This window comes from Ahaetulla prasina, chromosome 12 (assembly GCF_028640845.1).
Source record: "Ahaetulla prasina isolate Xishuangbanna chromosome 12, ASM2864084v1, whole genome shotgun sequence".
Lineage (NCBI taxonomy): Eukaryota > Metazoa > Chordata > Lepidosauria > Squamata > Colubridae > Ahaetulla > Ahaetulla prasina.
In genome coordinates, this window is record NC_080550.1 from 29,536,224 (window position 1) to 29,549,958 (window position 13,735).

Consider the following 13,735-nt stretch of genomic DNA (forward strand, 5'->3'; position numbering starts at 1 on the left):
GGAACGTATATGACCTGTTTCGAAAGCTTTCTAGAAGCCAATGAACTGCAAGGAGTTCCAGATAACCGCAAAAGGGCTTATTTCTTAAGCCACTGTGGTCCGGAGGTCATTGATATCGCGGAAGCCCTGGCAGAGCCAACGCCGTTACAATCGGTGTCGTGGCCAACTCTACAGACTTTACTAAAAAACCACTGCACCAACGCCCGTCCAAATACGCGGCGGTTTGAATTGGAGAGCGAAGGCAGATGGAGGGCGAATCCATCGGTGACTACATGGCCGCCTAAGGAAAGCGTCCAAGGACTGCGGATACCGAGACCTAGACGAGGTGCTCTCGAGCAACTCATCCGAGGGGTCAGAGACATCCGTTTGCGGCGGCTGCTAGCAAAGAGCAACCTAACGCTGGCCAACGCCTGGACGGCCAGAGCACATGAAATGTCCACCCAAGCGCGGAGACACTGCAAAAGCCGGTCCCACCAAAGGCGAAGCCAACCCCAGTGCACCAGGAGGAGGTTCAGACCGAATCCGACGGTGAAGATGAGGAAGGGTCTGCCGAACCGAGAAACGCGACAAAGGGGACCGAGACGAATGCGGAAGCTGCGGTGGTCAACACCAGCGCCAACGCTGCAAGTTTAAGGACGCGACATGTCGGTGCGGGAAGAAAGGGCACCTAGCTCAAGTTTGTCGAGCGCCCAACCTTCCCGCCGAAAATTCAAATCGCCAATCAGAGCGCTGGAATCGGCAAGGCGACCCGCGATTGGCTCAAACAAAAAGGCGCGGATTCAAACCAAACGACTGTGGTCATAGGTCACACACCAGTGGAGAAGAAGATCTTCACCAAACCAAAAATAGAGGAGTACGGTGCCGCTCGAAGTAGACACGGATCAGCGATCACCATCATGTCCTGGGACACTTTGGCGAAGTCACTGCCGTCGCGAAGCGCCACCTGCAAGCACAACGGCTACGAGTCCACGACTACCAAGGGAATCGCATCCCTGTTCGAGGGACCACCTCCGTCCGAGTCGAGTACGGACCACACAAGAAGACCCTGCCCATCACGATCGTCGAAGGGACCCTGCCCAGTCTGTTGGGACTAGACTGGTTTCGTGCCCTGGGCATGGGAGTGACTGGCATCTACAGAAGTGACTGTAACCTGAAAGACATTCTCTTTAACGAGTTCGAAGATGTCTTCAAGGACTGCCTGGGCAAGTACAAGGGGACCCCTATTTCCTTCAACTTAGACCCCCAGGTAGCTCCCATTAGGCTTAAGGCGAGGAGAGTCCCTTTTGCCCTAAAACCAAAAATTGACAAGGAGCTAGATAAGCTCATAAATCAGGGGATTTTGGTGCCAGTCGATCACGCAAAGTGGGAGACGCCAATCGTCACCCCAATAAAACCAGACGGGTCAATTAGAATTTGCGCTGACTACAAGGCGACGCTTAACAAAGCCTTACAGAAAAGCGCTTACCGGTTCCGTGGTGCAACACTTGCTGCACTCTTTGGGGCGAGGCAAGTCTTTGCAAAGTTAGACTTGGCCCAAGCCTACCAACAACTGCCCAGACGCCCGCACAGCCGAAGCCCAAACGATTGTAACGCACAGGGGGGCCTTCAAGTGCACCCGATTGCAATTTGGGGTGAGTGTGGCACCAGGGCTGTTCCAAAACCTAATGGAACGACTTCTGCAAGGGCTCCCAGGGGTAGTTCCCTACTTCGATGATGTCCTGGTTTCAGTGGAAAACGAGAGGAATTGGGGAGCGTTTGAGAACGGTTCTGGGCATTTTCCGGACAGCCGGATTAAAAGTCAAGGTAAACAAATGCCAGATAGGGGTCGAATCCGTCGAATTCTTGGGCTACCGGATAGACAAGAAAGGAATTCACCCCACTGAGAGCAAGGTCAAGGCAATTAGAAAGGCTCCAGCGCCCAAAAACAAAGCAGAGCTACAGGCATTCCTGGGGCTAGTGAATTTTACGCGGTCTTTTTAAAAACAAAGCGACTGTTGCTGAACCGCTGCATAGGCTTTTAGGAAAAATACTGTTTGGTCTTGGGGAAAGTCGGAAAATAGGGCTTTGAAGCAGTAAAAACCTGCTCGAGTGACAGCCTGCTCATCCAATATCATAACTCATTGCCCCTAGTGCTGGTTTGCGATGCCTCCCTTACGGGTGGGGCTGTACTAGCCATAGACTTCCAAATGGCACAGAAGCCCTATAGCTTTTACTCTAGAACGATGTCCTCCCAGAGAGGAACTACAGCCAATTAGATAAAGAAGCACTAGCCATTGTGTCAGGGTGAAAAATTCCACGAATATGTTTTTGGGCGGATTTTGAAATCGTGACTGACCACAGACCGCTACTAGGGATACTGGCTGGCGACCAACGCCTGTGGCACTTTCGCCACGCTTGACCCGATGGACTATTTTCTTAGCCGTATTCGCATAAGCTGCAGCATCGACCAGGAAAAGAAGTGGGGCATGCAGACGCGTTAAGCAGATGCCCACTACCAGGGGCCATCAAGACCCCACCCGGGACGCCCATCCTGCTTATTGACTCTTTGGACTCTGGCCCAGTCACATCTAAGGAAGTGGCTCGGCATCATACCGGGACATTATGTTAAGGACTGTACTCGGTTGGGTACAAGAGGGTGGCCCTGCACGGGCGAACGCTTTAAGGAGTTTGTTAAAAAACGGGATGAGCTCTCGGCTCAAGGGGGGTGCCTGTTATGGGGTGATCGTGTGGTAATCCCCGATAAATTAAGGGGAAAGGTACTGGACCTCCTCCACGAGGGTCACCCAGGGATCGTCAGGATGAAGGGGCTAGCGAGAAGCTATGTGTGGTGGCCACTCATGGACTCAGAGATTGCTGAGAGGGTGGGGAAATGCCAGGCTTGCCAAGAGTCCAGACCCCTACCCCCAACGGCCCCAGTCAGGGAATGGGAAAAACCCCAAGGGCCCTGGTCAAGAATCCACATTGATTTTGCTGGCCCTTTCCATGGCCAAACCTTCCTAGTGGTTGTCGACGCATTCTCTAAATGGTTGGAGATCATACTCATGAAATCCACGACGGCCGAGGCAGTAATCGCAGCCCTCGCCACCTTAGCAACTCACGGGTTGCCTGACACTCTGGTGTCCGACAACGGCCGCAATTCACGGCAGCCCAGTTGAAGAATACTTGGCAGAGGAGGGCATCCGACATGCCCTCTCTGCGCCTTTCCACCCTGCGTCGAATGGCCTTGCAGGCGTTCCGTCCGGGCGCTAAGGAGGCGTGTCAGGCTCAAGCCAGGTGACTGGCAAACAAAGATAGACTTCTTTCTGGCCGTTCAGCACAGAACCCCAAGCACTGCTACAGGCAGAAGCCCAGCCGAATTATTGATGGGACGGAAACTCGGTGCCCACTTGACCGTTTGAGTCCCCATTACACCAGAGGGTTACAAGGGGAAATAGACAAAACAAGGGAATTGGACATAGGCGACCGAGTGTGGGCCGCAACTACGGGACGGCCCAAGTTGGCTCGCAGGGCAAATAATAAAAGCAACCGCCCAAAGTCATACTTGGTGAATTACAAGACAATCGAGTATGGGCGCCACATAGATCAGATAAGGAGCGAATAACTGAACAAATTAAGCCACAGGAAACAAATTATGACCTCCTTATTTGAACCCACAGCTGACCATGACCGGAGGCGCAAGACTTAGCTGAGGTCCCGGAGGTCCAGCGACGCCATCAGGTTCCGAGGAAAACAGCAGGAAGATTACAAAAAGTAATCCAGGGCGGATGGCCAAGAAAAAGAATCTGCAAATAATCCAGGGCCCGATGGCCTAGAAAAAGAGCTGGGAGGAGAAAACAGACCCTCCGAACAGCTCAAAACACCACCCAGGACTGAACCGCGCAGGTCTGAAAGAACTAGGAGACGCCCAGGTTATTTGCGTGACTACGTCGAAAAATAACATGTAAATAAAATGTAAATAGAGGCAAAGTGTTTTCTGGGAGGGGAGGAGTGTTATGTATTCTGGTATGTACCTTTAAATATTTGGGCGGGAAATCAGCACGTTGCTGATTGGACGAAACACAATAGAACTGTATAAAAGGAGAGGTTTTTCCCCCAGCCTGTTGCTGGGTTCACCATATATTAAAGAGCTGTTGTCACTACCCTGGTCTCCAGCCTCGTTACTTCCAGAACTTAACAGTGAGAGACAGCTACCTTGGTCTATATACCAAGAGAAGGACCCACTGGGATCCCCCTATCAAAATAACTTACCTTATGTGCGGCCAGAATCTGAAAATAACATTTAACACAGCACCATACAGAATGGTTCAGTTGAGATCTGCATATATGGGACTGATTGGGATAGATTGCAGAGGTGACACCGAAATATAATTTTATCAAATTATTGTATTTTATTCCAATTTCATTTTAAATTGTATTTTATCCAATTCCATTTTAAATTGTTTTTATCAGATTTTAGTAATAATTTGTTTCTGGAACTTTGCACTTTGATATGGCCCAGGGGCTAATCAATAAATAAAGACTAAGACTAAATCTCAATCTCAGCAATTTTAAACTATGAAGACATCAACTCCCCGAATTCAATTTTTCATGCTGGCTGGGGAATTCTGGAAGTTGAAATCCATACAGCTTAAAGTGACTGAGCTTGAGAAGCAGTGGGTTATGGGTAGTCCCCAACTTATGACTGGTCATTTAATGTCTGTTTGAAGTTACCATGGTCTCAGAAAGGCTGCGTGCTTTACATTATTCACGTTATTATTATTCACATAAAGCACTTTTGGCCATCACAAAATTTTGCGTTGGCTGCCCCCATCACATAATTCTGATCTGGATGTTTGGCAAGAGCATCCAACAATGTTGTGGGCCAAGACGACCCCTAGTTGTGCCTGGGGGCTGGCTGAAAAAGCTGTGTACTCCTTTGGCAGGGTAGAGAAATGGCCCCCAGATCCCCATGATGTCTGTTTCCCCCTTCCAAGCACCCCAAATATCTCTTTACCCCGGCCTCTGTCCCCTTAATGACTCACACGACTGCTTAATGACTGCAACCGGGAGTTGCCAGGGTTGCAGTCACTGAGCAAAGCAGTCCGGTGACATCTTATTTAATAACAGCTTTGCTTAATAACCAAGATTCTGGGCTCAATTGTGGTCTTAAGTCGAGGACTATATGTCTTGCTCTGCCCCGAAGACAGTCTTAATGGCTGTGTCTATTCTCTTTTTATATGTGCCCAAAAGGTTGATTGGAGGAAGCAGATCCCAAGTAGGGAGGAAAGCTGAACTCTCATCTTCTTCCCAAGGAGGAAGACCTTTATAGGCCCAGGAACAAATCCCACCCCCCACAAATCCAGCCTGCAGTTTGCTGTGGCTGACTGGGAAACCGAAGCTGCTTTGAGCCTGGCGAGTTGTTGGATGGGAGGCAACCGGGGGTTGCAGAGTTGTAGATGTGAACCCAGAATTACACTCTAGGCCAATCGAAAGCTTAGCAAAGCAAGTCTTACCCAAAGGCTGCCCACTCTTGCACCCCATGAGAGGCGCTTGTGTATCTGAATATACCCATAGGAGGGCAACATGTGTGCTTGGGCATGGGTGAGCTTCAGTCCTGGAGAATCACAAGAGGTGATCACAAAAAAGTAATCCATGGTGATTCTGACAAGGAAAAAGATAGCTGGATCTGTTAACCCCTTTGCACCTGCCAGGCTTGTAATTATCTCCTGGCTTCCAATTTCCAAAAAAGAACAAAACAGAATTACTGCAACCCTATTTATGTGGTATGAGTTGAAAGTAGGAAATGAAATAAGGGGTAAGAATCATAATAGATTCCCCACTCCAGGTAAAAAAGATCTTGTTATCTGCAATGTATACCCTCATCTCATTTTTGTCTTAGGTACAAAATACATTTTGTATTTTTTTACATTTATGGCCAAGTCTGTTTTGCTAGAGGTGAACAGAAGGTGGATAGCAGATGTACTGATGAGTATTTGGGGATTAAAGCCATTTCTATATATATGTAAAATTCTACAAATTATTGTCAAGTACTTCTCTTTAACAAGAGGAACTAGAAACTTGATTTTTTTTAAAAATTGAAACCTGATCAAGTTGTGAATCTAGAAAAGGGGAAAAAAATCAGATTTTCTGAGAGATACAGGTGGTCTTTGACTTATGACTGGCCACTTAACAAGCATTTAAACTTATGACAGACCTCCCCAAACACTACTTGCAATCCAATTTTGAAGTTACAGTGGCCGCACCCTTTCCTCCGTCACACGACTGAATTTTGGATGCTTGGCAACCGGCTCATTTTTATGGCAGATTGGAGCATCCCATAATCATGTGACTGTGATGTTCCAGCTTTTACTTCTGGTTTCTGGCAAAAAACACCCATTGGGTAAAACAGATCCATTTAATAATTGCCATTCGCTTAACGACTGCTTTATTTGGCTCAATTATGGTCATAACTCAAGGACTACCTGCGTCCCTTCTCATATTCTCCATCCCTCCGTTGATAGGGCAAGTAGAGGTCGCTTACTTCTTCCCCCTACCTGGATTGCAGGTGTTCCAGCTGGACTTGGAGATTTTCACTCTGTTCCGTCTGCTCATCCAGCGACCTCTGCAATTTGCGGGCCTGGTTATGAGCCTCATCGAGCTGCAAGGGGCAGAGACCACAATGTTTATTGATTTATTTATGTATATTTATGTACACATATAGACTGGGTGAAACGAAGCTTAATAGTAGTATCTGTGAGAGGGATCTTGGAGTCTTAGTGGACAATCAGCTAAATATGAACCAGCAGTGTGCAGCGGCAAAAAAAAAGCCAATGCAATCCTAAATTATTACAGAGGGATACAATCAAGATGAAGTGAGGTCCTAATACCACTCTATAAACCCTTAGTAAGACCACACCTAGAATACTGCATCCAGTTTGGGTCACCATACTATAAAAAAGATGTTGAAGCTCTAGAAAGATTGCAGAGAAGAGCAACCAGGAGGATTAGGGGACTGGAGGCTAAAACGTATGATGAACGGTTGCAGGAACTGGGCCCGGCTAGTCTAGTGAAGAGAAGGACCAGGGGAGACAGGATAGCAGCCTTCCTATATTTGAGGGGCTGCCACAGAGAGGAAGGGGTCAAGCTGTTTTCCAAAGCCCCTGAAGGCCAGGAAAGGAATAACAGATGGAAACTGACCAATGAGGGATTCAACCTGGAAATAAGGAGGAATTTCCTGACAGTGAGAACTATCAACCGATGAAACAGAAGTTGCCTTCCGAAGTTGTGAGAGCTTCAATACTGGAGGCTTTCAGGAAGAGACTGGACTGCCATCTGTCAGAAATGGTTTAGGGTCTCCTGCTTGGGTGGGGGGTTGGACTAGATGACCTTCAGGGTTTCTTCAACTCTGTTAATCTGTTATTTACAGGGTTTTACATGGCTGTCCACCTTAAGCAACTCTGAGTGGTTTATAACACCCATAAAACAAAAAATCTGAAATAGCCGCCAAAACAATCAAACCAACATGCCTGCCCCCCCCCGGCATAATTATTCCCTTGGGGTGCCCCACAGCAAGCTCAGATGCCCCCCTTCCATAGTATCTACCTGTACAATCCTAGATCTTAACAGTCTTCTGAAAAGCTAGAAGGGGCTGGCTGGGCTGTTGAATCATCATTGGGTAGAGACAGCCATGGAAAAGGTCCATTTCTGAAGTCCTGCCTAGAGGGCAAGGTTTCAGTCACTTGCCCACTGGTGGGATCCTACCGGTTTAACAACTGGTTCGCTGAGCGCATGTGCCAGATGTGCGCTGCGCTCATGTGCTCAGTTTGCAGAAAATTGAACTTCTGCATTGCTGAGAGTAAGGAAAACAGCTGAGGAGCGGCAGTGTACTCTGCCACCCCAATCAGCTGCGCTTCAGAAGCAGAAATATAGGTAAGTATAACCCAGGGGCAGACAGGTGGGCCCACTTCAAAGAAAGAGAGAACTGGTTCACTCACAGCTGAAAGCCGGAGCTAACGGTTCGCCCGAACTGATTTGAACCGGTAGAATCTCACCACTGTGCATGCCCACTCTGTTTGATCTAATGGGGCAGGCAGGTGGTAGGGAAAGGTGGTAACACAACTATGGGCGTCAGGGGTTGTTAAAAGCAGGTGGATGGGGGGGGGGAGGAAAAGGGCGAGAAGAGAGATGAACCCCCCTCCCCCTCTTCCTCCCAGTGTTTCTTCTTCCACACATACAAACACCAGTTGTCAGCCACAGCAGAAGGAAGGAGGAAGAAGAAGGAAGAGAAGGAACTGCCAGAGGAACATTTCAGAGGAATTTGGGTGGGTGGGTGGGGAATTCTGGGAGTTGAAATCCATAAAGTTGCCGAAGATGGGCGCCCTTGCTATGTACAGCATTTTTCTTCACATCTGGGCTCCTAAGAATAGTCCTGGGAAGAATCATATCTCCATTAAACTCTTCCTGTACAGGTACTCCTCTTACGACCACAATAGAGCCCCCATTTTTTTGCTGCTAAGTGACATATTTGTGCAGTGAATTTTGCCCCTTTTTATGACCTTTCTGGCCACAGTTATTAGTAAGTGAATCACTGCAGCTGTTGAATGAGCGACATTGTTCGGTGAACCTGGCTTCCCTGTTGACTTTTCTTGTCAGGTGGCCACAAAAGGGGATCCCGTAACCCTGGGACACTGCAACCGTCGTAAATGTGAGTCAGCTGCCAAGTGGCTGAATATGGATCATGTGACCCTGGGGATGCTGCAACAGAGGCAAAAGTGTAAAAAACAGTCTTAACTCATTTCTTTTCACTGCCATTGTAACTTTGAACAGTCACTTAATGAACTGTTGTAAGTCTGGGACTGCCTGTATCTTGCCATAGGCTTATGGAACCCGAGCCCCATCAAGGTAAGGCGAGGGATTCACTGGCCCCTTCGGCAGCCTTGACTTCCTTCGTCTTTTATTCTTGCAGGTCCAATAAAAAAAGTGGATTGAAATACCGAGGGCTGCATTTGGCTGATTCAGAACAAGGTCACTTTAAATAAACGGCTGCACAGATCTTAAGACAGCCAGTAATGGAAACTAGCACTTCTTGCCCAATTTTATGCCTCTTTTTATCACTCTTAGATGAAACTGTCTCAGACAAAATTGGATCCTGGGTCTGTTTTGTCTTTCTTTCTTTCTTTTTTGTCTGGTTTGGGAGCAGCACTCAGGGAATTTCCCAAACATGGATGAATAGGAGAGACTGAGCTAACAGAATAACAAAGCTGGAAGGGACCTTGCAGTCTTCTAGTCCAACCCATGGCACAAGCATGAGGCCCTATATCATTCTGGACAATTGGCTGTCCAGTCTCTTCTTGAAAGCTTCCAGTGATGAAGCTCCCACAACTTCTGAAGGCAACTTCTCTTCCACTGGTTGATTGTCAGAAAAATTCTCCTTATTTCTAGGTTGAATCTCTCCTTGATCAGTTTCCATCCATTATTCCTTGTCTGGCCTTCGGGTGCTTTGGAGAATAGATTGACCCCTTCATCTCTGTGGCAGCCCCTCAAATATAGGAAGGCTGCTATCCTGTCTCCCCTGGTCCTTCTCTTCACTAGACTAGCCGGGCCCAGTTCCTGCAACCGTTCATCATATGTTTTAGCCTCCAGTCCCCTAATCATCCTGGTTGCTCTTCTCTGCACTCTTTCTAGAGTCTCAACCTCTTTGTTCACGTTAGGAGGAACTTTTAGCTACGAACATCTTTTACGTGCTGTGTGCATGCTCTTCCATCTCCAGCTGAACCACCTAGAGAATTTGTGCATGACAATCATTAAAACCCCCGGGACAGTTGGTCCTTTTGAAATCAATGGGCTTTATGATGATTCGATTTGCTCAATCTCTGTCCAGTCTTAATCTCGAATGGTGATTCCAGAAGCCATAAAATATGAATAGCGTAATATGGTACTTAGACATCAGCAAACGACATAAAAAGACAGAAGACAAAGCATTTCCATGGAATCAATAGAAGCCAATTAAAATGAGCTCAACCCCGGGCACATTTGGTATTGGGCACGACAAGGCAATTCAGGGGCCAAAGAGGAGACTCGGCTGAATAAAAAATGCATTTTCTCCTCCATCATAGCTGAAGATGGAACTTAATGGGTCTTCCTTGGCAATAATGACCAGAGGTTGGTAAAATTAATCCTGATTTATTTATTTTTTTGCTTTATTTCATTGGCTTCTATATCTGGTTAACAGTGTCTGGAGCAAACATTTTGCCTTCCTGATCTATATTAAGAAGAAAAGAATAAACAGCAAAAAAACAAAAAACAAAAAACTATTAACAGGTTAAGAATAAGCCATAACATCTTTTAAGGCCAGGCTAACTACAGATAGTTCTTGACTTATGATCACAATTGACCCTAACATGTCTGTTGCTAAGCAAGGAAGTTGTTAAATAAATTTTGCCTTGTTTTATGATCTTTCTTGCTGCAGTTGTTAAGTTAATCACTGCAGTTGTTAAGTTAGAAAGATGGTTGTTAACTGGCTTCCCCGTTGACTTTGCATGTCATAAGGTCGCAAAAAGGGATCACGTGACCCTGGGACACTGCCACCGTCATGAATACATGCCAGTTGCCAAGCAATCAAATTTTGATCACATGACCACAGGGATGATGTCATGCAAAACAATGATAAGTTACTTTTGTCAGTGCTGTTGTAACTTTGAACGGTCACTAAGTGAATGGTTGTAAGTCGAGAACACCATGCAGGATAATAAGATTTACAAATGTGTTCTCCAAAGAGAAAGCCCAAGGCCAGCATTTCTCAAGCTGAGGGAAGGTCTGGATAACAAATTCAGAATGACACGAATCTCTGGGCAACAGAAAATGCTCAAACAGTGTAAATGAAAGACTCAATCATCCAGGCCCAAAGTATCTACTGGTAAAAAGGTTAAATCATGGCAACTGGACCAAAGTTTGCTAATCCAGCATGTTCTAGCCAAAGCATGGATGCCTTACTCCAGTAGGAACTGGGCACATAAAAGTAGAACATCATTCTTGAAATTCTAAATCGCTTAACCTATCTTGTCAAATCTGGGTGCCTTCTGAAAAGGTGTCTATGAAGATAGGGCTTCTGGTGGCTCAGCAGACTAAGTCTGTCTGTTATTAACACAGCTGCTTGCAATTACTGCAAGTTCAAGTCCCACCAGGCCCAAGGTTGACTCAGCCTTCCATCCTTTATAAGGTAGGTAAAATGAGGACCCAGATTGTTGGGGGGGCAATAAAGCTGACTTTGTATATAATATACAAATGGATGAAGACTATTGCTTAACACAATGTAAGCCGCCCTGAGTCTTCGGAGAAGGGCGGGATATAAATTCAAATTTAAAAAAAAAAAAGATTCTCAATCATCCAGGTCATGGTTGTCCCAAAGATGCTTTTTCAAGAGGCAACTGGACTTTCTGGTTTTTTCTTTGAAGATGTTTCACTTCTCATCTAAGAAGCTTCTTCAGCTCTTCTTGGATGAGAAGCGAAACGTCTTCTGTCCAGTTGCCTCTTGAAAAAGCACCTTTGGGGCTTCTGAAAAGGTAGCTGGAGAAGTCTAGGAATCAAAGTCCAAACATCTGGAAAGTGGATTTTGGTTCAGGAGAGCTGGTTTTAGGAGAAGAGAAACTGCTATACCCAGAACTTGCACAGCTGATCTTGATCCCTTCAGGCCCAACAGGCTAGCTCGGCTTTGCGGTGAGCCCTGGCAGAATGAGAAAGGGAGAGCAAGGGGCTCTCCTCTGTTGGTCAACCTTGCAAAGTCAGCAGAAGGCAACTCACCTCATCCTCCGCTTGAGCCAGCTCCTTCTTCAGTTCCTCTACCCGCAACCGCAACTTCTTCACTTCTGCCTCATGCTGCTCCACTCGCCGGATCGTGTGGCCCAGTTCGGACATCTTCTCCTGGTGCTGCTTCTTCAGTTTGGCAGGGACGTGCTTCAGGTCAGCCAACTCCTGAAGGACACAAGACCAGCTCGGACTGGGGGGGGTGGGGGGGAGGGATGGCGTTCTTTGTCCCCCCCCCCCCAAGATAGACGGCCTGCCTGGAATGCAACCTAACAGAAGGCAGATTCTTCCCTTATGGAAAAACACCTTCTGCCCTCTTCTAATTGGTCAACCAATCCCAAAATTGGGATAAAGAAAGAAGCTTTTAAACTGATGAGCTTGACTCCTGGTGACCACAGGTAGACCTCGACTTACGAAGAGCTTGTTTAGTGACAATTCAAAGCTACAACGGCACTGAAAAAAATGAGCGTTTTTCACACTTATGACCTTTGCAGCATCCTCATTTTTACGAGATCAGAATTTGGACGCCTGGCAAACTGGTTCATATTTATGACGGTTGCAATGTCATCTGATTGTCAACTTGCAACCCTGACACTGATCACCATTTGTGACAAGCAATGTCAATGTGGAAGCCAGATTCACTTAACAACCGTGTTGCTAACATCTTCAGTGATTCATTTAACAACTGTGGACAAGAAAGGTCATAAAATCGGGCAAAACTCAAGAAATGTCTTGCTTAGTTTGCATGTCTTGCTATGTTTTGAGCTCAATTGGGATTGTAAGTCGAGGACTACCTTTACAGGAAGAGTTGAATGGGGATATCATTCTTCCTAGGATCACTAAACCTCTGGTCTTGGCGACTGACCCAGATTGAATCCTGCATCAGAACCTATCATCAGAACCTAACCTCCCATCCCTCACCATCCAAGACACAACTGATGAAGCTTCTTGGATGAGAAGCAAAACGTTTTCTTCTTCTTCCCCAAAGAAAAGAAGAGTCCAGTTGCCTTTTGAAGAAGCACTCAGGCCATTTCACTAGACTGGGTGTGGTGGTGAACAGCATTCATTGTATCACAAATAAGTCTGCTTTTGCAGGACACAGTAATTGAAAAAAATAAAATAAAAATACTTTTCCCCCCCAATAGTAAGGTTTGACTGCACCCTGCTGTTGAGAGTTAGAAATGCATTTCTGAGTATCATTCACTTGTCTCTTCTAAATGAGGTTCTTTTTTTCATTTATATTCTTTCAAGCCCTTAAATAAAAATTAATATATTTGGGGGGGAAAAAGATGTGAGCACCCAAAAGTGCAAAAACGTGTGACCCACAATAGACGAATGGTTGGTGAAGATAATGCAACTCGCAGAGATGACCAAATTGACTTCATTGATTAGAAAAAAGACGATTACGTTTATTGCTAAATGGAAACTCAGTATAGATTGTTTTGCCTGAAATGGAAATAATTGCACTTATCACTTGTGGTCCTCAGAATTGGGGGGTGGGGAACTGGACCATAGAAACAAATGAGCAAAGCTGAACCTGTTTATGAGTTGGATGGGAGACCACCAGGATTTGGCTAGACTGGGAAGTCAGAAACTGGGAGAAGAAAAAGCAGAAGTTGCTTCTGTTTTATGGCCAAGAAAACCATCTGCCCATGTCCGGGTAATCATCAGGAGTTGATTCTAACTTTGATGGATTTTTTCTTTTTTTAAAGAACTTTTTTAAAAAAACTATAGGTGTTCTTTGCTTGGATTACACCCTTTATGACCTTTATGACCAAGTTCTTTGCTTGGATTATAGAATTATTTATAACTTGAAAGGTTTCATCATCACATTATCATCATCTTGATCTTGATAAAAATCCCCATCAGTCAATTGCAAAAGGCATTTTTGCCGGAAACAGCTCACATCCTGTGATAAGACCTTGAATGCCATCAAACGGAAGGGGGGGATCGT

General features: G+C 46.1%; 1 protein-coding gene across 1 annotated transcript in view; it reads right to left on the reverse strand.

Annotated features, from left to right (window-relative positions):
* CCDC102A (coiled-coil domain containing 102A) overlaps positions 1 to 13,735 on the reverse strand; it is a 79,569-nt gene that overhangs the window by 11,569 nt on the left and 54,265 nt on the right. Inside the window, exon 8 of the mRNA XM_058155234.1 lies at positions 6,534 to 6,637. Within this exon, the coding sequence (XP_058011217.1) occupies positions 6,534 to 6,637 (104 nt within the window). The remainder of the gene's footprint in view (positions 1 to 6,533; positions 6,638 to 13,735) is intronic.